This window comes from Neovison vison, chromosome 13 (genome assembly GCF_020171115.1).
Source record: "Neovison vison isolate M4711 chromosome 13, ASM_NN_V1, whole genome shotgun sequence".
NCBI classification, from domain to species: Eukaryota; Metazoa; Chordata; class Mammalia; order Carnivora; family Mustelidae; genus Neogale; species Neogale vison.
In genome coordinates, this window is record NC_058103.1 from 13,420,206 (window position 1) to 13,443,663 (window position 23,458).

General features: G+C 47.7%; 1 protein-coding gene across 5 annotated transcripts in view; it reads left to right on the top strand.

Annotated features, from left to right (window-relative positions):
• Nucleotides 1-23,458, top strand: part of RGS6 (regulator of G protein signaling 6) — a 553,489-nt gene that overhangs the window by 503,355 nt on the left and 26,676 nt on the right. For all 5 annotated transcript variants that reach the window (XM_044231757.1, XM_044231758.1, XM_044231759.1 and 2 more), the window contains exons 14-15: nt 3,258-3,383; nt 10,833-11,019. In XM_044231757.1, coding sequence (XP_044087692.1) covers nt 3,258-3,383; nt 10,833-11,019 — 313 coding nt within the window. The remainder of the gene's footprint in view (nt 1-3,257; nt 3,384-10,832; nt 11,020-23,458) is intronic.

A 23,458-nucleotide genomic window follows, 5' to 3' on the forward strand; every position in this document is an offset into this window, starting at 1 on the left:
AGGGGTAGGGGGAGCAGGTTCCCTGCTGACCAGAGAGCCTGATTCGAGGCTAGATCCCAGGACCCTGAGGTCATGACCTGACCTGAAGGCAGAGGCATAACACACTGAGCCACCCAGGCACCCCAAGACTGATACATTTTAAACCAACATTTTGGGACTTCCGTTTCTCCATCAACGTTAAAAGAGAAATAGTTGGTAGAAGAGTATCTTATTTCTAGGAGTTCTTTTTTTCTTTTTTTTTAACTTTATTTTATTTTTTCAGTGTTCCTAGATTCACTGTTTATGCATCACACCCAGTGCTTTCAAATAGTTTAGATGGGCCCTATGTCATCCCTTCTAATCTGATCCAAGAATGTAAATCTTTCCTTAACTCAAGGTATTTTCTTTCTCTTGCTCTCTCCCCTCACCCCTTTTCTTAATCAGTAATATTCTTTTTTCTGTTTTATCCTCTCTTTTCAGGAAATCCTTTTGTAGAAACTCTGAGCCTCTGGGATCGGACAGCCATCTCTCTTTATCTTTTCTCTTTTATAATTCCCATCTCTTAGTCTTTTTATTCTATATTCAAGGATAGAATTCCTTGACTTCCTCTTCAGAGCCTTCAGCTTGGTGTTCAGTAATGTTCATTCTATGATTTTATACTTTATGAGTTTTTCTTTTTCCTACTGAGTTTCGGGAGGGCTGGGTGATAGTCATGCTTTTCACTTCCAGGAATTCTTAATATTTCTTGGACCCCTTCTTCGTAGCAGCCTGCCCTGTTCTTTTTATATTTACCCTCTTAAATTCCCCTGAGGGTGTGATACAGGTTTGGTTTGGTTTGGTTTTCGTACTTCCCCTCTATTTCTGACATAGTGGGTTTCGTTGGGGGTCATTTATCACTTAATCTGTCACTGTGACTAATCACCGTTCAGAGCAGATCCGTCCATCTTCTCATATACCTGGCAATTTGAGGGACTATTGGTTTTCATAAGTGAAGTTCTTGGCCAACAACTCTAGCCATACATTGGAACCACCTGGAGAGTTTATTAAAAAACAAACAACAGGGGCGCCTGGGTGGCTCAGTGGGTTAAAGCCTCTGCTTTCGGCTCAGGTCATGATCCCAGAGTCTTGGGATTGAGCCCCACATCCGGCTCTCTGCTCAGCAGGGAGCCTTCTTCCTCCTCTCTCTACCTGCCTCTCTGCCTACTTGTGATCTCCGTCTGTCAAATAAATAAATAAAATCTTTTAAAAAATAAAATAAAATAAAAAATAAAAAACAAACAACAACAAGAAAAACAATGCCCAGTCCCCTCCCTAGGATGATTAAATCAGAAGTTCTGGCAGTGAGGGATTGGTCTGTCAGACAGACAAACAGACAAACTTTCATGATCTAAAATGAAATAAAATTTAAAAATCATCATGTATGGTGTAAGTGAATGTCCATGATAGCCAGACTGTGGAAGGAGCCAAGATGTCCTTCAACAGACGAATGGATAAAGAGGATATGGCATATATCCAATGGAATATTACTCAGCCATCAGAAAGGATGAATACCCAGCTTTTCCATCAACATGGATGGGACTGGAGGATATTATACTAAGTGAAATAAGTCAAGCAGAGAGAGTCAATTACCATATGATTTCACTTACTTGTGGAGCACAAGGAATAACACAGAGGACATTGGGAGAAGGAAGGGAAAAATGAAGGGGGGGGAATCAGAGGGGGAAAAGAACCTTGAGAGACTATGGACTTGGAGAAACAAACTGAGGGTTTCAGAGGGGAGGAGAGTGAAGATAGGTTAGCCCAGTGATGGGTATTAAGGAGGGCATGGATTGCACAGAGCACTGAGTGTTATACCCAAACAATGAATCATGGAACACTACATCAAAAACTAATGATGTACTGTATGGTGACTAACATAACATAATAAATAAATAAATAAATAAAAGAATAAAAATCAGTTCCTCAGTCACACTAGCCATGTTTCAAGTGCTCAAGAGCCACATGAGTCTAGGAGCTTCCAGACAGAGGGAAGAGATACAGAATACTCTTATTGTAGCAGAAACTTCCATTGAGCCACACTTGGCTGGACCTATTTGTTTTTCCAAACCTTTGAACACATACGCCCTCTTCCCCCTCCTCACTAAGTGTCATTGTCTAAGACAAATATGAGAATATATCAACTCCATGATTTTATTCACTTAATGTCTATTAGAGATAATAAGAACTGTGTGTCAGTTTTTTAAAAAGAAGGAAAATAAGTATTGCCAGACCCATGATCCTCAAAGTTTAGTGAGCATTTAACTCACCCAGGGATCTCAATGGCTGTGAATTCTGATTCCCCATGTTTGAGACAGAGCTTAAGAGTCCACTGCTGGTCCCCAGACCACTCTTTGCATATAGCGGTTATAGCGTGTGGCTTGTGACCTAGACCCAAAGCTACTTGAAGGGTCAGGGGATTAAGTACATGAGTGAACTGCAAACGGAAAGGCAGAGCTGAAGGAACTAGGCTCATCCTCCCAGAGTGAAAGAATAAGACCGACCCCTGCTTTGGTTTGAGGAGGGTCACATGGGTGTGGGACAGCACTGTCAGGCTAAGGGCTGCACTCTGGAGCCACATTTGTCTGGACTCGTCTGGACTCCACCACTTCCCAGTGTGTCTCTGGGCAGGCGATCACAGCCCTCAGCTTCCCTATCTGTAAAATGAGGCCAATACTAGTACTTTGTTTTACAGAGCAGTTGTGAGGACCCAGTGAGTTAGCAGAGATAAGATGCTCAGAACAACACCCAGAACATCAGAGAGGCTGACCAGATGGTTGTTCCATGGACACAACAGTCTGCCTCTACGCAAGTGGTAGGGTTCATCCTGGAGGAGCTGATGCGTTTCTGACTGCTCAGATGCCACTTGGATCTAAGCAAGATGAGAAGCTGTAGAGTCAAGAGCTGGGCGGTAGTGGACAGGCAGGGTCCAGGGAAGCCAAGTGAACGGGGTTGTTTCCCTCCCTGTAGACAGCAGCCACTTGGCAGGTCTCCGGGGGAACCCTCGCCTAAATGTGGCCCCTTTGAAATGCCTTGTCTAAAGAGACACTTGACCATTGGCTGAGGTTGTGCCGAGTCGGCAACTGGAGTTTGTGCAGGTTTTATCAAACCCATCACTTAGATCTGAGACCTTGCCCTTCGGCATGCGGCAGCAAAATAGATTTGAGTTGGCAGAGGGAATAAGAGACAGTGTTTTTTGCTTAGCACTGATCATTTTTTATAACCTTTGTTCTCCCCAAAAGCAAAGAGCCCAGCCAGCAGCGAGTCAAGAGGTGGGGCTTCTCTTTCGACGAGGTATTAAAGGACCAGGTGGGGCAGGACCAGTTCCGGAGATTCCTGGAGTCCGAGTTCAGCTCAGAAAACCTCAGGTAACCCTCTCCAAGGCTGCCTCCGTGTGCAGAGTGTGTATGAGGAGATGTGCACCTTCAGTCTCCCCTTCCGCCTCCCTTTCTCAATAAAACTCACACCCCCGCTAATCTGGCCAAGACAGAAGTGGAGGATGAACTGGATGCCCAGTTCCGGTATCCCTGCATCATCACTTCCCCAGACCAGCATTTTCTGTCCCGTAAGTCCAGTTGTTCAAGTTGTTGGGAACATGTCTCCGGTGATAAGCAAATGATCCAGTGGGTCTGATGACAGAGAACCAGGGAGCTGTGGAGTGGGAAGGTAGCTCAGAGACCCTCTCCTTCAAAACGTCTCGGGCAGGGGTCCCCAACACTTGACAAGCTAACTAGAAAAAAGAGGGATCCCTGAGCTCATTTCAGAATTTCAAGAAGCCAGAGTATATATGGTTCAATGTCTGGAGACATATCCATAAAAGCTAAAAAAACATGCTTTTCCTTTTGGGGGGGGGAGTTCAGTCAACACTGTGTCCCAGTTGCTCTGGTCACCTGCTGCCAATGAGAACACCCGATCATCGCTCTTGGTCTCCAGCTAATCAAGATGGGGGAAATGCATTGATGTATTAATAATTACAGTTCAGTTGAAGAAAAAAAAAAAACCTTCAAAACAGGAGGCCCATTGAGAGAGAAAGGAAAGGGAAAGCATTCAGAGGGAAGGGGTCCATTGTCAGGAAAGGCTGGGGAACTTGTGGTTTATTCAGGTTTCCATTGTATTCGAATCAACAGAGATCTATGTATCTGAGCTCCCGAGTGATCCAAGCTAACTGGTGACTCCTCAGATGGAAAGCTCAGGACCTTTTTCTTGGCATCAGGTTCTTTTTTTGCATGCAAAGTTAATTCCCATCATCCAGTGGTGTCTTTCTCAGAAAGGGTGGTTTTATTCCATTTTTAAACGTTTTTTAACTTTAAAAAGTCAGAGCATATACTGTGGGCAAAGGACTGTCCGCTCTGATGTTACCGTGCAAAGACCGTGTTATTTCTTTGGCAGCAGGGACCACATCGGTCCCATTCATCGGTCAGGCGCCGTTTATTCCACACATAGGCTGCATCAAGTTCCGCAGGAGTCGGCTGAGGGATGCAAGAAAGGCAAACTGCATGATCCTTGTCTCCAGTGATCTTGTAGACACTTGAGGAAAAAAAAACACAAGAAACAATTACATCGTTAAATGACTATCAATGAGTATAAACTCTAGGAACTGTTTTGGAAACGTTTAATAAAAGGGAGGGATGAATGTGAGCCGGAGTAGCCAGTCATGAGCCGGACTCGGAAGAATACACAGGATACCGATAGACAAACTGGAAGGAGGGAGAGTGTTCTCAGCGAAATGACCCTACCAGCCACCGCGTGGCCGTGGGCTCTCCCACATCACACGGCTCCAGCAGGATGTGTGGGTCCCGGTTAACCCTACGCACCCGATGCCTTTCTAGGCAACCCGGAGGCTACGGTACAGCAGATAAGGCTGCACACCTGAGGCCCAGTCGGGACACAGGAGTTCTTTCCTGACGCAGCGGCCCTGTCCTGAACACACCTGAGAGCTCTGCTTCAATTCCTAGGCAGGCATTTGTAACCGAAGGCCTGGGCTCTCGGACTCTCCCTCAGGGCCGTGTTCAGACCAGCCTCCCTCCCCAGGCTGCTCTTGGAGGAGGTGGGTGGGGTTTCGGAAGCCACGCCCTCCTGGTCCCAGGTGCTGCATTCCGGGGCCTCTCTGTGCACAGGCTCAGCCCTGGGACCCACACCGAGCCCAAAGACCCCCGTGAGGAGTCTTTCCAAATTCTCCTTTTTATCTCTGTTCCCTGCAGGACCCCCCCCCCAAAGAAAGCGGTCTAAGAGAGCCGTCTAGAAGCTTCCTTCACCTGGTTATTTCTCAGACTATGCGTGGCCTTTTGACCCTCCTGCCACCTGCACCATTACAGAGACCGGGTCCTGGTCATTTTGAGGGTCATTCTGAGCCGGAACATCTGCTGGCTCAGCCCCTCCTCCGCGCCCGGTCTGAGTGCAGCCAGAGCCACACGTGTGCAGCGAAAATGCATTACTTGTAAGGCTAAGAGGGCAGGGGGGAGTCTGTCCCTGGCAGGTGTTGGGCACCTCATCCTGCCATTCCCCGCTCCCCACCCCCGCCCCGGCCCCCCAAGCCTCCACCAGCTCCTTCCTCCTGTGGCAGGAGGCTACACTCAATCTTGGGTGAAAGAGGCGTGGGGGAGGGGCACTCAGGAGTGTGCCGGCGACTCATCTATACCCCCAGCATGAATGCATAAATCCACACTTAGAGAGGGACCCCTCTGATCCATGACAGGAGAGAGGATAAAGAAAATAGAACAGCCAGAGATAAAAAGTACAGCCCACGAGCTTATAAAATCCTCTCTGGGGACCCAAGTTCCACTTTTATGATAGTCAGCATAATTGGATACGTGGGGGAAAGTTCGGTTTGAAATCACACAACTACTTAGGACCCTTCGGTCATCCCTAACCAGGTGGTTTCTCTCCTCCCAATTGCAGTCAGTCCTCCAGCCACAGAGAGTGGCTTAGCCGCCACTGTGACCCAGGGCCCAAGGACTCCCCTGAGCAGGGCGGCCATGGGTGCCCCGCAGATGGGCCTTCAGCAAGTTCCCTGTGAATGGTGCCCCCTGGAGCTGAAGAACGTGGCATAACCCAGGGGTCCTGCTCGTCTGTTGGCTTTGGGCACGCTGGGAATTTTCCCTTCTCCCCAGGACGGATCAGCAGCCCAGGCAACTGGCATTCGGGGATGGAAAAAAGAGACCAACCAGAACTCAACCGCATCCATTGCAAAGGGCATCTCCATCTCGTCCCCCAGATGCCTTTGCATCACTCTAAGAGCAAAAGGGGTACTTAGACGGTAACATTTTTGCACGGCCTTGGCGAAGTAGCCACGTGGTTGAATGTGTACCAGAGCTTTAGAGGGCAGCCCAGAGGAGCCCCAAAGAGACAGTAGAAGTCACTCTCACAACAGCAAAGCATCACCCTGGATCCTTTAAGGGAAGGTGTCCGTGATAATAGGACATAAGTTCAAGTCAGTCCCCCTTCATGGTGAACTGAGAAGGGAGGGGCCTCATCTTTGGGGGCCCAGCGCCTTTCAGGGCGTGAGAACCTGCGCTCTCTGTGGCACCCCGACCTGAGCCCAGGGCTCCATTCTGATGGCCTGGGGCCCCAAGGTAACCGTTTGCTGGGCTGTACAATGCCCACGGGCTGTCACCCAGAAGGCGAGAAGCAGGGACGTGGAGTGCATTATCTGACTTCATCCTCCCTTCCCTGTGCACTTTCCCAGAATGGTGACGGGAGTCCCTTGTCCACCTTTGCCCCCTCCCCATCACCCCTATGCCCATCTTGCTCCCTCCCTGGCGCAACACCCCCTTCTGCACGGCAGGGCACGAGTTAAAACTCAAAACCCACAGCAAAGAGCGTTGCCCGTACATTTTTTATGAGCTGTAACGTCTCCTGAGAGAACGTGGTTGTTCTTCTAACCTGCAGATTGATTATCCCAGTTCCACACAGTGTCAGCTGAAGGGAGAAGCAATTAAAGAGAGCACGGGGGAGCTGCCGGGTTTGCTTGGAGAGCTCCCGGCTCCGAGAGTTGCCCCGAGTCCTGGGAGGACCTGCGAAGGTTCATGAGGCCCAGCAGGACTCACCACTAACCAAACACATGATTAATCGGAGCAGAGGTGGCGCACGCGCTGCCATGACAATGTGTGGTAGTTCAGCCACTGCCCCTGGAAGACACAGAACTCAGCGGCCGCGGGGCTGGGGCTGGTGGCTGCGGTAGCCCCCCTGGAGGATTTCCGCCCCACCAGGGACCCCGTCAAGTTGCCTCTGTCCTTCCTGAGTCTCTGCTGACCAGCAGAGGGCACAGAAAGCCTTCCTTCAGCATCAAGTTTGCTTTTTCTTTGGGAATGAACTAAAAGCTAGATTTTTCCAAGCCGTGAAAACCCTAGTTTGTGAAAAAAAAAAAAAAATAGGAAAAATAAGAACTGAGGGGCTGCCCAGAAGTCCTGGCAAGAGAGGGACAGTGGCTGCGTTGCTGTTGCTGCTTCCAGCCAGCCTCCAGGAGAAAATCCCACTCCCTGCCAGCACTGAGGTCCTGGGGCAGAGGAGGCTACCGGGGGCAGTCCGGGGACCACCCACCCCTGGAACCCTCCCCCACGACGGCTGCTGCTGGGCCCCGGGGGCGTCAGAGCCCCCATGGGCTCCCTACCCAGGCCGGTGCCAGGCCTGCATTCCTGAGCCATCGCCGCACACCCCATGCCGGCGCGGGCTGCCTCCCCACGCTCTGACGACTCCAGCGGAGCGGGACAGATGGTCTCCCTGATACCAGCAAGTCCTTGTGGGCTGCCAGTCATGACAGCCCTTCTGCTGCAAGCCACAGAGGCTTCGTGCAGGACGGGCGGGTTTGATGCCGGCTTCGTCCCCCCACTCTGGCTGGCGTCCTCAGGGAGGAGCGGTACCTGTACCTGCAGGCTTCAAGAAGGCAGAAGCTGCCCCAGCCTCCACGGGCCTCAAGCCCGCCCGGGGTGTGTGGCGGGGAGCTCCGTGGCCCCGAGAGGGGGTGTGGCTGGGCCACTGGGGCCCAGGGGCTCCGAGCGCCGCGCTCCTGCCTCAGGCCAGTGGGCTCACAGATGGCAAATGCAAACTGGAGCCTGCTCTGAATTTCAAATTGACACAAAGGTTCACCGAAGCCGGGGACGGTAAACACATACAGGATGTCAGGATGCTGTTGTGACAGCATTTTTGCTGTCACCTGAGAAGGATAAGGCAGGTCATCTGCAAGGCTGACAGAAGGCTGAGAGGGTCCCTGCGAGGGCAGGGAGGAAAGATGGCTGTCTGAGGAATGTCGTCTCCTCCTCGTCTTCGAACAGGCCCGTGGTTTCTTCTTGCACTTTTATTTTGAAAAATTCTTGGTTTGTGGCAAAGGGAACCTTTTAATTTTTATGTACAAGTTTGTTACATGGGATTCTGGAATCTCCGTGGACATCCACTTCAAACCTTCTTTATACCCCGCTGAGGTGATGGGCATGACTGCGGCTCCCAGACATTCTGCCAAAGGGACTCTGAGGCCTTGGGAACCGCAGGAGTCTGCAGAGCTCAGAAGCTGCTGGACCTTCCCAGAGCTTGAGAGCTTCTCCTCAGAGCAGCCCGAAACAAGAGACAGAAAGTGACAGAAGGTGACCCCCACATGACATTGATTGAGGGAGCAGGAAATTGCCCAGGAACCATCCATGTGTGGGAGAAACTGCAGGGTTGGGTAGGCTCGGGAAGGATGCTGGCCCAGAGGAGCTGCTTCCAGCCCCAGGGGACTCACCCCAGAGACAAATCCCTGAGGGAGGGCCCTTCTCGAGTCAGCCCCAGCACGTGGCTGCCAAAGACTCGCTGACTCCATCTTTGGTGAGTTGCCCATAGCACTCCTTCCGGTCCTTTGAAAAACCCACAGCATCTTGCTTCTTCAGAGCTGGGTTTCCTAATTCTCACCTGCCCATCACACCCTGCCTTTCTGACAAAGACATCACCAGATGACCATGTTCATCTTTGTGTCCTGGCCACCTCCTTCATTCCACAGCAGACGTCGAGGGGGGACGGAGAGGCCTAAGGACCCTGAGACATGGGGTTGGGAGGTGGAAGAACCCCACTCCCCACAGAGAGAACGCCCAGCCACCCAAGGAGGAAGCCCGGTACTGACCATGTGGCCGTCCCCTTTGACCTCCCCACAGCTCTCACCCACGGGAACTGAAAGCATTTCTGTTACACCTGGATGGGAACTTCTTGAGACCCACCACCCACTTCATACCCATTTTACAGATGGGGGAAGGGATGCACAGAAAGGTACAATTCCAAGACAGCAGCATAGTCAAGATGAGGACTGTGTTTCCTGGTCTTCTGGTCAAGTGAGGCCATTAAATCTCCTTCCTGGACTCTGGCTGCTCAGGACCAACAAGGGAACCATGAGGATTTTCTTTAAAGAGATTATTAGAATCCCAAATGGCAAAGCAGGACAAGAGGTGGGAGTCCAGAGTCCCGGCACACACACCTCTCTCCTGGTGGACATGGAGCTGTATTACCACAGTTGGCCACTGAGTGGCGCCTTTGGGCCATGCACTTGGCTCCAAAGACAATTCTAAGAACAGCAACAGAAAAACATGCTTAACCTTAAAAAAAAAAAAAAAAAGAAAGAAAGAAAAGGAAAAGGGAAAAACAAGTACATCTTACTTTGGGTGCAATTCGATGACAGATTGAACGCACTTTCCGCCGTGTTGTGGTCCAGCTTCTCTTGTCCCTGCCCTTTCATTGACCAGCGTATGTGTGAATGCTATGGCTGTGGCAACCACATAGCCTGGGGCCCGTCCTCATGTCTCATTGATGGGGACACTGGCCTGTCTTGTTCACAAGGCACAAAGTATGCTACCCAGATCTGGGTCTTGCTGCAAGCCCTCCCCAGGGCTGCCTCAGGAATCATCCTCACGACCAGGGAACTGTTGTCCAAGCTTAGCCCTGTTTGCTGCTGCCCTCAGCAGAAAAGAGCTCACACCCAGCTCTTCCAACAGCCGCTGCCATGCTGATGCTGAGGAATTCATGAAAAGCACATATGGAAGTGAGCTAGAGGTTTTCTCTCCAGTGCTCTCTGGAGAATCTTTTGGCATAGAGGTTGCTCATGTGTGCCTCTCCAGCTTTGTTCCTCAGGAGCCCATCTTCAAGCCAACAGCCATTTATTGAGCACCTACTATATGCTAAGCATCATGCTGGACAGCGACCTTGCAAATTGACTGCTTTTCCATCAGCAACATGAATAGCTGGGTCCTTCCAGCTCAGATATTCATTACGATTCCAACCTTCTCTCCGCCTCTGTGATTTCCTTCACAGATTTTGATGCTGCAAACTGATCCCAACCAGATATGACAAACGAATTCACACTCTCTGTGTCAGGGGACCTGTGGAGAGCACTGGCTCTCAACCAAGAGGGGATTTCACCTCCTAGGGGTCATTCAGTAATACCTAGAAACATTTTTGGTTATCACAACTTGGGGATGGGGTCCCCACTGGCATCTGGTGGGTAGAGGCCAGGCATGCTGTTCAACATCCTACAATGCACAGGGCAGCCTCACAAAAGAGAATCGTTGAGCCCAACATGGAAATAGTGCAGAGCTTGAGAAACCTTGATGTCAAGGGAAAGAAACCGCTTGGTAACCAGAAGTACAATGATTTCTCTAATGGGCGCTTCCTTTCAATTCTCCACAATAATGTAGCACCCTGTGAATTTCCAGCAGTCCCTACCATCTTTGCTCTTAGGTAGCGGCAGCGGGGAAGTCTGGAGATGCAGCAGAACGAGTTTTATGGGCTGTGTCTTCTGGGACCACATCCAGCAGAGTCCAGAGGCTGAGAGCCGTGGAAATGACTTTCTTTATGCTTCCCAGGTTCTGGTTGGCTGTCCAAGACCTCAAGAAACAACCCCTCCAGGATGTGGCCAAGAGGGTAGAAGAAATCTGGCAAGAGTTCCTGGCTCCAGGGGCCCCAAGCGCAATCAACCTGGATTCTCACAGCTACGAGATAACCAGCCAAAACGTCAAAGATGGAGGGAGATACACATTCGAAGATGCCCAGGTTTGCTTATCTACTCCATTAGTTCTTATCTACTCAAAAAGTGTTCATTTGTCCACTTCACCACCTCACCCTTTCATATAGGTCCAAGGCATTGTGTGTAGCTAGAATTTCAGGTTTGATTATTGTAAGGCCATCAGGAGAAACCATTCCAGGTAAGTGGATAGTGAAATTCTTCCTGGTATTGTCTTCCTGGATCAGTTACATTGTTGCAGAGAGATGGACATTTAGTTATAGGTGTTATCCTTTCCAGGAGAATCTCAAAGTGTTTTATAAAATCTGAGGTCCTGTAATAAGTCAGGAGTAGAGTCCAGAAACCCTAACACACATCAGCGAAGTGGGTATAGGGAGCTGGCAGGGCCGTGAGTCTCGTCTCATCGTGAAGCCCAGCTCATAACCACTACCTACTCTACTTCCATAGTGACGTTCAACTCTGCAGTTACTCTTTGGGGGCACCTCTCTATCCCAGGCCTTGTGCTATGTGATGAGACACCACTAAGAAGGAGGGAACCCCTGACCTCAAGGAGGTTATGGGCTCATTGGGGAGAAAGACAAAAGAATGGGGAATTTTACCAGTTGGAGAACTGGGGTCAGTCTCAGGTTTAAGGTTTAAGGTTTAAGAAAGGCCACGGGAGGGACTCCTAAGCCTGGGTGCTACAACTGGGCGCAGATGCTGGGGAGGCTGGCAAAAGACGCAGAAGCCACGTAAGCCACTCTAAACATGCTTTACCTTGAGGGCTGAGAGGTACATTTCTAAAGATAACCATCCAGTCTGTTGTCCACTTTCCAGGCCCTAACTGTGATTCCCTCTCACCCATCCTACACCAGGGGGTGATGGGGCTTAAAGTTTCAGGCTTGTCTCTTCAACCCTCTTCATTTCTCTCACCTGTGGGGGTCCCCAAATAGAGACTTGGCCTACATCACTTTCCTACAGACATTATTATCCAATTTAGGAAACTCAGTGGCACTGATGCAAATAATAGCATGGGAACAGAACCAATGTCCCTTGTCATCCGGATCTGCCTGGTTATTTTCTGAGAACTTCTAAACGGAAGCACCGCCCAAGCTCAACCAACCCCATAACTGTCTTTCCTTTCCTCTCGTGGTAGCTCCACTGAATGCTGGTGCCAGGCAAATTTGGTTCTACAGAGTTCCATGTTGTTACTTTATGAAAACTCAACCCTCTCATAACTCTTTGCAGCTTCAAAGCAAAATATTTAAATCATGAGAAATCTTTTTTTGTATGTGTCTGTGTATATGCTCCCAAGCACATACTGATGTACTCTGGTGAGGAAAGTGATGGAGGACCTCCCTGGGTACTAGAGAGGCCCCTCAGATGAATGATCTGAAACACACAGCTCAATTCTCCATCGCTCCTGAAATACAAGACCTGAGATACTAGTCAGAACTAGTCGACGAGCCAGATGTTGGGAGGAAGGATTTATTTTAATCTTTTATTATGGGAACATGTACACATGTGATAAAGTAGAAAGAGCAGAACAACATCCAACCTGAGCAATCACAATACAGGACTGATCTCATTTTATCTGTGTCCCCAGCTACTTTTTCGGCCTCCATTAGGTTATTTTAAAGTAACTCTGTGACATTACATCATCTCACCTGTGAATCCTAGTATGTAGCATTACTACCACCACCGTCACACCTTAAAAATTAGCAACATTTTCTTTATAACATATATATGTTATATGCAAATGTTCAAATTTATGGCGGTGGTATAAATGCCATTTTTTAACCTTTAATTTAAAATCAGAATCCAGGGGTGCCTGGGTGGCTCAGTCAGTTAAGCTTCTGCATTCAGCTCAGGTCATGATCCCAGGGTCCTGGGATTGAGCTCTATGTTGGGTTCCCTGCTCAACAAGAGTCTGCTTCTCCCTCTGCCTGCTACTTGCCCTGCTTGTATGGTCGGTCTCTCTCCCTCCTTCTCTCTCTCATAAACAAATAAAATGTTTTTTAAAATAAATAAAATAAAATAAAGTCAGAATCCAAATCAGGCCCACATGTTGCAGCATATTGACATGTCTTTCATGTGCCTTTTAATCTATAGGTTTCTTTTAAATCCCTCTACTCCCCTCCCTGCCCCCTTGCACTTTTTTTCATGAAGAAATTGTATTTTTTGACCTGTAGAGAGTCCCACAGCCTGGTTTTTTTTTTTTCTTTTATGGCAGCCCTGTGGTGCTGTTTAACATGTCCTTCTACCCTCCATATTTCCTACAAATTAGTTTGATTTAGATATTTAGTTGGATTTACATTTGATGTCTGTGAGCAAAACTGCTTCATAAACCATGTTGTACTCTCTTGTCAGAAGGCACATAAGGTATAGTTTTCTCTTTTAGTGATTTTAGCAGCTGTTGATGTTTATTGCTTAGATCCATTAGTTAATTACTTCATTTAATAGCTGAAATACAAATAACCAAGTATATCTCCTATTAGAGCATCCAATAATACAATTTATATAGGAAAGATAGGATAAGTGTTTGGCTTTTTCCCTTTATTTTTTAGTTTTCAAAATAATGAGTAGTTTACTATCATCTTCCAATGACCAATCAGGGTTTCCTGTTTTGTTTTTAGTATCTTTGTAAACTCATAGGCTTAAACACATTTGGTGTGTTTTAGTCCATTTTGCTTATTATTTTTATTGGTGCTTGGATTGTGCCATCTCAGTCATTGGCTCCTTTTTACATGGTCCTGGTAACCTTTGATGTCATCCACATAACAAGGAAGCTAAGATCTTCCAGACCTTGCCCCAGACCTGGAATCAGCCATTTCTCCTAGGATCCCTAGTTTCTCTTGGTGGGAAATGGTTCTTAGAGACAATAATCTAGGCACTTGGAGGTGCTCATTGTTCCTGGGTTGGTCATCCTCTCTAGACCTTTTCAATGGACAGAGTTAGGAAATTAGTGGTTTTTGGTAGTGATTAAAAATATGTCATAAGTTCTTACTTATACTTTCTATTCAAATTGAAAATTACAGGGGATTTTATTTAACCTCTTCTTTCTATATTGTACCCCCTTTCTCTATACTGAGAATCTCGGTTCTCAAGGATGCCACAGATGATGGCCCTAGTACCTCACGTCATTACTCATTCACTTTCTCCTGCCTGATCACAGAGCAGCCTCGGAGCTACAGTGCCCACATTAGCAATAACAAGATGATTGTCGCCTGGTTCTTTAATTGTTGCATAGTATTCCATTGTGTGGAAGTGCCATAGTTTAGTAAACCAGTCCTCACTTCTTGACATTTATATTGTTTTTCATTTGAGAAAGTTGGGATAGGAAATCTTAGGAAGTCAGCATGTTGTGCCTTGACAAGTTTCTGAATAAACAGCCTTCATTCTACAGTGCTCTGTGGTTTTTCAGGTACTTCCACAAAAAGGATACCTCATTGCTGAGGCAGAGTAGACTCAGAGAGGCTACTCAGAGCCTCTCTAAGTTCCTCATTATGTTAGAGTCGATATCCTGGATTTCAAATAAAACACTTTCTAAGCAAACTTGTTTCAACCTGTTCCCTTTTGTTCTTAAGTGTGTTTCCACTATAAACATACAATGTGCTTCTTTTTTTATTATTATTATTTTATGTCAGTCACCATATGGTACATCATTGGTGTTTTGGGGATTTTTCTGTTTTGTTTTGTTTTGTTTTAAAGATTTTATTTATTTATTTGAGCGAGAGCAAGAGAGAGCACAAGAAGGAGGAGTGGCAGAGGGAGAGGGAGAAGCAGGCTCCCCACTGAGCAAAGAGTCCAATGCAGGGCTTGATCCCAAGATCCTGGGATCATGTCCCGAGCCCAAGGCAGACTCTTAACTGACTGAGCCACCCAGGTGCCCCACATCATTAGTTTTTGAGGTAGTGTTCTATTATTCATTGTTTGTGTATAACAACCAGTGCTCCATGCAATGCGTGCCCTCCTTAATACCCATCATCAGACTAACCCATCCCCCCATTCCTCTCCCCTCTAAAACCCTGGGATTGTTTCCTGGAGTCCATGGTCTCTCATGGTTCATCTCCCCCTCTGATTTCCCCATCCCTTCATTTTTCCATTCCTTCTCTTAATGTCCTCTATGCTATTCCTTATGTTCCACAAATAAGTGAAACCATCTGATAATTATCTTTCTCTGCTTGACTTATTTCACTTAGCATAATCTCCTCCAGTTCTATCCATGTTGATGCAAATGTTGGGTATTCATCCTTTCTGATGGCTGAGTAATATTCCATTGTATATATGGACCACATCTTCTTTATCCATTCATCTGTGGAAGGGCATCTCAGCTCCTTCCACAATATGGCTATCGTGGACATTGCTGCTATGAACATTGGGGTGCACGATACATATGTAGTGAAAAGAAGGCCCACATACAATGTGTTTCGAACTAGCAGTGTAACCTTGGACAAGTTACTTGAATTCCCTGGGTCTTCCTTTCCTCATTTGTGTAACAAAGGTACCAGGGTCCCCACACATGGGGACGGAAAGGGGACCAGGTGAAATGAAGCACATCAACAACTAAGATGATTGGGCCTATACTAAAATAGAATAAATGCTTACTATTTTATTTTCCTAATGTGATTAATATTTTTATACCTTTATGTTTAACATGTTTGGTGAAAAAATTCAAATAATCTCATGTAATTTTAGCACCCAGAGACAATGCCCGTTTTAGTGTATTTTCCTCCTCAATTTATGTATACAGGGTGATTATGCAAATAGGGTGATTCTGTAGCCTGCCTTTTACACCAAACCAGGGTTCAATTTTTAAAAACTAAACTTTTTCTGTAAAGGGCAAGACAGTATAAATTTTAGGCTTTGTGGGTCATATGGTCTGTGTCATCACTACTCAGTTCTGTGATGTAAAAACAGCAACACTGTAACAACATTACAATATAACCAGCATAAAGGAGGGGATATGGCTGTGTTCCCAAAAAAATCTTTATTTATAGTTACTGAAAGCTCAATTTCATATACTTTTTTGTGAAATATTCTTTTTTAATTTTTTTCAGCCATTTAAAAATGTAAAAACCATTCTTAGCTCACAACCCATAAAGAAATAAGGGGCCAGATGTGAGTTTGAGGCCTGTCGCTTGAGACCCTTGTGCTAAACCATATATCATAAAAATCACTGAAATGCTTCAGGAAACCCAGAAAGGTAGAAGATAGCAGGTTGGGAGGGGTTAATCTTCCATTTCTTTGGGAGAGAAGGTCAGAGGGGCTCTCTCTTGGTGTGGTAGCGAATCAGTCCGAGTAAGGATTGGAGTTCACAGAACAGACTGAGAAGTCAGCTGGTACCACAAGGCTCCCACTGCTTTCCCTTTCTGGTCCACACAGCCGCCCGCCCCAGACACACAGGTGTGGTTCCAAAGCTTCCAGGTAAGGAAAAGAGCTTAAATTCCTTAGCAGTCCAAGACCAGTCTAGACTTGCACTGATATCTCCTGACCCTGGGCCAAGGGTCAGCTACCCAGAACACACTGGATCGTTAACTGTTGAGGGCTGGGTTTTTGTGCTGAGAGCTGGGGGACCTCCCTTCTCTACGGAAGGGTCGAGCCAGGAAGCAGGCTCTGAAACGGCTTCTGCTACCTGCTCTGTCTAGGACAGCACGTTTAAGCCATAAGTTTGCTTTCCTCATTCTGCCCATCTGCAAAGTGGGAATAACGACTCCCAAACCCTTTGAAATCCTCCTTTATGGGATCAGGAGGTGTGAGTGGCTTCTTCAGATGGTCATAAGTGTTCCTCAGAAGCCCCCACTGGGGGGCTCAGAGTGCCATAGACCTGTGACTGTGTGCCCTACTATTAGGGTCAGTAGCCAGAAAGGTCAGCTAGATTTATGGATTCCTTTGAAATGAGGACTGAGGTGGGGTGGCAGCTCTCTCCCAGGATTTTGTTTTTTATCTGAGCGCATGCATTGTTACAAAGTTAATTGCCTGTGTTTGCTTCCTGTGGAAATATTTCACAAGACACCCCGTCAGCACGGACCCCGCATTTGCAACTTGTGTTTTGCTGATCCATTTGGCTTTTTTGAAAATTTGGGCCAAGACCAAATCTTCCATAAAGGTCTGTGGGCTGTGACCATAGCCCTCAGCTGTTTGCTGTGTTGTTCCAATTTCACAGATTTAGCTTTGTAAGGGGAGAAAAAAAGAAAATGGGCCATGAATTTTTTTTTTGTTACTGTTGTTTTAAGGACTCAGTTCTTTACACTATGGATTGAATTCTCCATTTCTCAACCATGCGGCATCAGACGACCTGCATTGCCACTCACTTGTTATATGGTCCCGGGCAAGAACCTTGACCTTTCATGCCTTGGTTTTCTTATCTAGAAAATGAGGATGATGGCTTCCGTATAGTCCTCTAAAGGTTTTTGAGAAACAAGATGAGCTAATGGCCTGACAGTTTTTTTGAATAAGTAAAAAGCGCTACATATTTATGTGTATGAATTGACAAAAGTGAATGGCTCTAGTATTCCCAAGGTCTTATAATTCCAAGCTAGACCAAAAAATAATTCTCCCCATTGTCTGCTCATCTAAGGAGTTCTTAGGAGAAAAATGCAGGAAAAATGTGTAGGAGCCAAATGCTGGGGGCCTCACATGTCATCCTGAGGAATTCAAACTTTGTCGCTGTGAAGATGGTAACAAGGCATGGAAGGCTTTGAGCTAAGAGAGGGTATCAGAAGGTGGGGGGCAGGGTGAGCTGGAGCAAGAGAGATCTGCATCTCAGAGCATGTAATCTAAAGCTTTGCTGGTGGTTTTTGGTGGAGAGAATGAAACCACAGGAATTATTGAGAACCTAAGGCTTCCTCTTAGGACCGTCCCCTCTTCCCAGAGCCTCTGCAGATTGCGGGAGGGAGATGGAAGTCAGCTGGATGCACAGTGGCTGCCTGGCTTCAATTTGAAAAGTCTCGGGTGTTCCCAGGATTGTATCGTTGGGCCTGTTCAGTCATTCAGCCATCTCCCCATCCATCCATTTCATGAACGCTCGTTCTCCCATTCCAGTTGGGAGACCTTGACCTGTGAGCTGTGACATTCTATAGTGCGGGAAATTGCAAAGGAAGTGGGAGGCCTCCGTGACTCTTGGCCATCAGGCAGAGCTTGTCTAAGAGCATACCCTTCTTCACAAACAAAACAAAGCAGGCCTGAGAAAACACTTCATTGGGATTGGATTGGATTGGAAATATGTCCATCAAATGGATTGATGCTTGAACTAGGCAGACCAACCCAGCCTTTGGCTCCAGTTCCTGTAGGATCCTATGTTGGCTTCCCAGCAGTCTGAGTCCCAACCCCCCATTCCCCCCCAACCCCGGCTCCTTTCCTACCTGAGCTGCTAAAATGCCCCATGGAGACTCTTCTGGGCCTTCTAGCACCTCTGGACTTAAAAGTTCTTTGATGAGAATTTGGTCTTCTTTACCTTCCATAAGTCCCCACAACACTAAGGTAATACTCTGCCTGTGGTTCAAATTTTTTGAAAAAATTTCTTTGACAGCTCAGTCTGGAGTCATTAACACTCTCAGCTGCACCTGTCATTAGAAAATAGAAGGACAATCTGTCCCTTGGCTTTCCACTTTGAAAAATCTTGCCGAACAACCTTGGGGAACACATATAGTAGGTGATCAATAAATGCCAGTTAGATTAAATTTCTACAACATACTAATTCAGCAAAACTTGGAATACCCACTAACAGCCAGGTGTTCTAGGCTCTGGGAATATACAGATACATAGGAGTAGACCTCCATCTAAGTTCCTGAAACTCTACTTGGCCATGGTCCATGCATGGCATGATCAAAGTGCAACAAAGTGGGGATGGGTGATGAAAGAGATGAGAAAGATACCAGCAAGTCTCCACCTCCTTTAAATATACAAGAAACCTCTAGTCAAGGATTTCTATTATTATCTCAACTAAGATGTTTAAAAGCAACTTGATTAAGGAACGCAAGGCGTCAAACACGTGCTTTGTTTAAAAGGCAAAGCTTTTATATGGAGTACACATCTATGTTTGTCCCAGATTACTCAGAAGTAGAAGCCTTCATAGCCTGCTGGAGGCTGGTCACCTTTGCTCTGGTGGTGGCCATGCTGGCATTGTGTGTCTTTATCACAAGACTGCCCCCAAGTTTCCTGATATTAATCCTCGATTGGAGGGCGTTTCCTGGTAGACTTCCCATGCCCAACATAGTGTAATAAAGAATGCCATAGCATTGCTAGCTCCAGGAGTTACTCATTTTATTCTGTGGGTGGTTTTATTTTAGGGAGATGAACAGCAGAGGGAGGGATGCGTTCTCCAAAAGAACAGACCTGTTGTTTGTGATCTGGTTCTGTTTATTACCACGCAGACTAGTAGTTCCTAGAGAGAAGGCGCCAGAGAGCTAAATTCCAAAATTTCTTTGTTGATGCTTCAGAGCATAGCTTGCCTGCACGAAACCCCATGACCTTGAAGAGGAAAAGGAAAACACCAGTCTGAGTTAATGCCCATGGCATTTGGGTAGGTAAAAGACAATACACAGAGCTGTCTTGAAAGCTACTCGTGTGCACAGAATAGGGATTGAAGAGCCTCAAGGGACTGCACCCTTTGGTCAGTCACATTGAATGTGTTGATACAGAGGCTTTGCAGGGTAAAGGCAAATGAGGACATATTCTTACGCTCTCTTATGACTGGAATGCTGCATGACATGGAAACAAGTGTCCCCGAGCTCTGCTGGGAAGGACGAAGAAATCCAAATGGAGGCTTCTCATTTAAGATCCGCATGATCCTAGGAGGTCATCCAAAGCTGCTCCATGAGGACAACAAGTGGGCGTCCACTCTGCCATGACATCGTTTCTGTTGCCTCGCCTACGTCTACTCAGCAGGTGCTGATTTAGGCCTCACATCATGTTCTCAACACTGTGCAGCCCCATCTTGCGTCCCCCTGCAGGACCCAGGTTGAAACAAGTGCTAATTTCCCCTAACCCTCAGCCAACCGTGCCTAGGGTCTAAAGACCTCTGGCTTACGATATTTGAGTCTCTTGAAAGGGATCTCCTGGGTGACTTGCTCTGATACAGACTTGCTGCTTATGGCTTCCCAAGGGCCCAGTCAGACCCCAGGGTTTTGCCAGGTCAGGACCTCCCTTCTGGCATGGGAGGCAAGTTGTACACGGTCTGTGAGGTAAGAAGCCTGCACCTGTTGCCCTGAGTGACCCAGGCATCCCCATCACCGATGGCAGAGGTAGTAAATGGGTCCCAAAAGGCAGCTCATCTACCACCAGGATGACTCAGTTCAGGACTCAAGCAGAGACCCCTAATGTTTCTGCCAAGGACACACTGAGAACCTCTTGTCCCAGTCATGCAACACTGACTCCCCCCAAAACTCCAGCTCAAGGACGGTGAAAACCAACATGCCAGGGAAGAGTACAAGCTTTGGGGGGAGGGTCACACAGTTCTGGGTTCAAATCCTAGCTCTGTATGTGGACCAATCCCTTAACCTTTCAGAGTTTCAGAATCCTCATCTATAAAATGGGGTTGTTTAACTTGAAGCACTGACTCAGAGCACACAACAGCAACTAAATTATGGCTCTGCTTCGACCTACCTCCCGCCTCAGGGATCCTGCCATCTTTGGGCTCACCCCCACGTCCTCCCTAGCAAGGACGGCCACAGCATGAAGGCTGATTGTTATTACTACATTACATGTATATAGTTTCTATCGTGCCTTCACTTTAAAGTCCTCATTGAATTGTGTGATAGAAAGGGCCGGAGAGGGGCAAGAGTCAGGACCTGAATCCAAGCCTTTGGCGCCCAGCCCAGGCTCGCTTCCACATCTCTGCTCAGCAACACCCCCTTCTACCCTACAGCCTCACCTTTTTCCAAGGGATTACGATGGACCCAGCAGTCCCCAAAGTCTGGATGCTGTTCCAGGAAATCTGGGGGGTGGAGAGCAGCGATGAGGCCCATGTCTCTGCAAAAAGAAAAACAGTGCACTCAAAAGTCACAAGAAGGGCTCTCGGCAGCTGCGCAATGCTCCAGCTGAGTGGTGTCCCACTCCAGGAGGATGTGCGAACGCTGGGAAATGAGATAGTCGCTGTCTTAGGGACCCACCGCGAAGAGGAGGACATGAGGGTGCTCTTAAGCAAGTCAGCTGCTCCAGCCTGCTTGGGGCCCAAGGCTCCAGGTATTTGTCTGATGACCCTCCCCAGTGCTTGCGAGGGTCCCTGTGTTTTGCCTAAAAATACAGGAGATTCCCAAATGAGGACCATCATGGCAAAGCATTGATTTGAAGCAGGTGTGGTTTTGAGACAGCTTGCACTTCCTGCTCCTTCCAGAGCCCACATGCATCTCGCACCCTCCGGGTTCCTGCTGTTGCTTTCACCTTAGCATCCCCGGCGAGCAGAACTTCCCATCCCAGGCCCGGGCCCAAAGAGGAGATGTAGGTGGAGTGTCTCGTCAGGGTGACATCCCTGTGCTATGGCTGTCAGCTCCCACAGGGGTGTGATGCCCTCCCCACGCTGACAACTGCGGCTAAGATGTTCGGGAGGATTTAGGGCCCTAGAGAGTCCGTTGCTCAGGCTGTGGAGAGCCGTCCTCACTCTCCCATGTGTCAGGAAGACAGATGGGGACCCTGCTAGTTCCACTTGTTCATAGTCAACTCAGCTATCTCTTCTTGAGGGGGAGAAGGAATAAGGAGGAGGAGAAAGAGAGGGAAGGAGGGAGGGGGGAGGGAGGGAAGGAGGGAGGATAGAAATGAAGAAGGAGAAAAGGGAAGAAAGGAGGGAAAGGACAGAGAGGAAGGGAAGGAGGGGAGGATGGGAGCAGAAGAAAAGGCAAAGAAGATAAGAAAAGACCAAACTACTTTTTCTCTTGCCCCTGAGGAATTCTGTCAGTGGGGGCTTCCTGGTTTTGCCAGTGGCTCTTTGCAGATTCTGGATGTACATTTCCCTTAAGACTGGTTGTCTTCAGAGCAGAGGAAACAAACCAGAACCTCCCATAAATCAGTAGAGGTCACTGCCAAGAGCTTTGTACACTTGCTGTCCCTGCCGGTGATAAACTCATTGCATTTGGGAATTGGCCAAAGACCCCGAGTCCCATCTTAATTCTCGTTCCCAGAAAAACCTCGGCGCTCCGTTCACCCACCCCCTGTTTACTGTCTTTGTGCTTCTTAGACAAAGCCGGCAAGGAGGAAAGAACAGAGTTCTGTAACTGGGTCTACCAAAGGCCCCATTTCTTGGCTTGGGGGAGCGGAGGAGAGTAGGGGGCCGTCATGGACCACTGGACTGTGGGAAATGGAGGCCCGGAGGGGGCAGAGGCCATACCCTACTCTGACAGAGTGGGCCATCCCATATACACCCATTCTCAACACCCTGTGCTTACACGGCTACCTTGGAGCCCTTAGCTCCAATATGCCCCAAGGTCGACAGAAGTTGCTGACGGGAGTGAGCCCACCACAAGGAGCCACGCAAAATTCACGAGTGGCTGGGACCTGAAACTGCTCTGGGAGTTGTAGTCTATGACTTTATGTTTCAATCGTGCTTCATAGCCTCTAAGCTTTATGACAGCAGGGACTTTGTCACCTCAATGCTTGACAGGGTGCTCGTCCCTAGGAGACGCTCGTTAAATATTTGCTGACTTGTTTCTGTGACGAAATGTTGAGACATGTGCTTTATCCTGCTCTTTCTTAACTGACAAGTTCATCCTTCTAATGGACCAGGCTTTTCCGTCCTACACGGAGGCTGGAGGAATTAGCTAGATCGGGGCGAAGTTTGTTGCCACGGCCGGAAGTGCTGGACTAGGAGGAATCTCCGACTTCTCTTGGGGCAGCACGGCGCGTCGTGGGGCTGGGGGGTGTGAGCTAGACCTGGGATTGGGATTCCTCCGAGAAGCCGGGATGAGTAGCAGGAGCCTGTTACCTTGGAGAAGGTTTGGAGAGGGTCCAGGTATGAATGGAAGGTCTCTCCAGATGAAATCAGGAGCCACCTGACTCTGTCAGCCAGACACAAGCAATGCCGGAGACAAGAAGAAAGAGACAGTGAGTCATTAACATTTGTACCTATGATTTAAACGGTAAATTTAAAGAGACCACACATAGAGCACCTCAGCCTAGGCTCTGAGGCCATTAGAGATGATCCAAGATGTTCACACATGGGATTCCTTCAAGCTGCGTGTGAGCCGCACTCCCCTTCCAAGCAGAAGGCAGGAGCTGAGGCGAGCAGAAATCACAAGTATGGTGCCTATAAACTCACAGAATGTTACTCACGCCAGCCCAGCCATGAACCAGGAAACAATGTCACTAACACTGAATCCTGTGCTTCACGTTGTACATGTAAGAGATAAAGACATATTGTTTCTACCTTTACGGAACTTACACTAAAGTGGGCTGGATTTCTGTCTGAAAATTGCAGGAAAACACTAGGGGAAGCGTGTTCTCACTGAGTTTATGAAATGCACCACATCTGGATTATCAAAGTCGGTTCAGATCCAA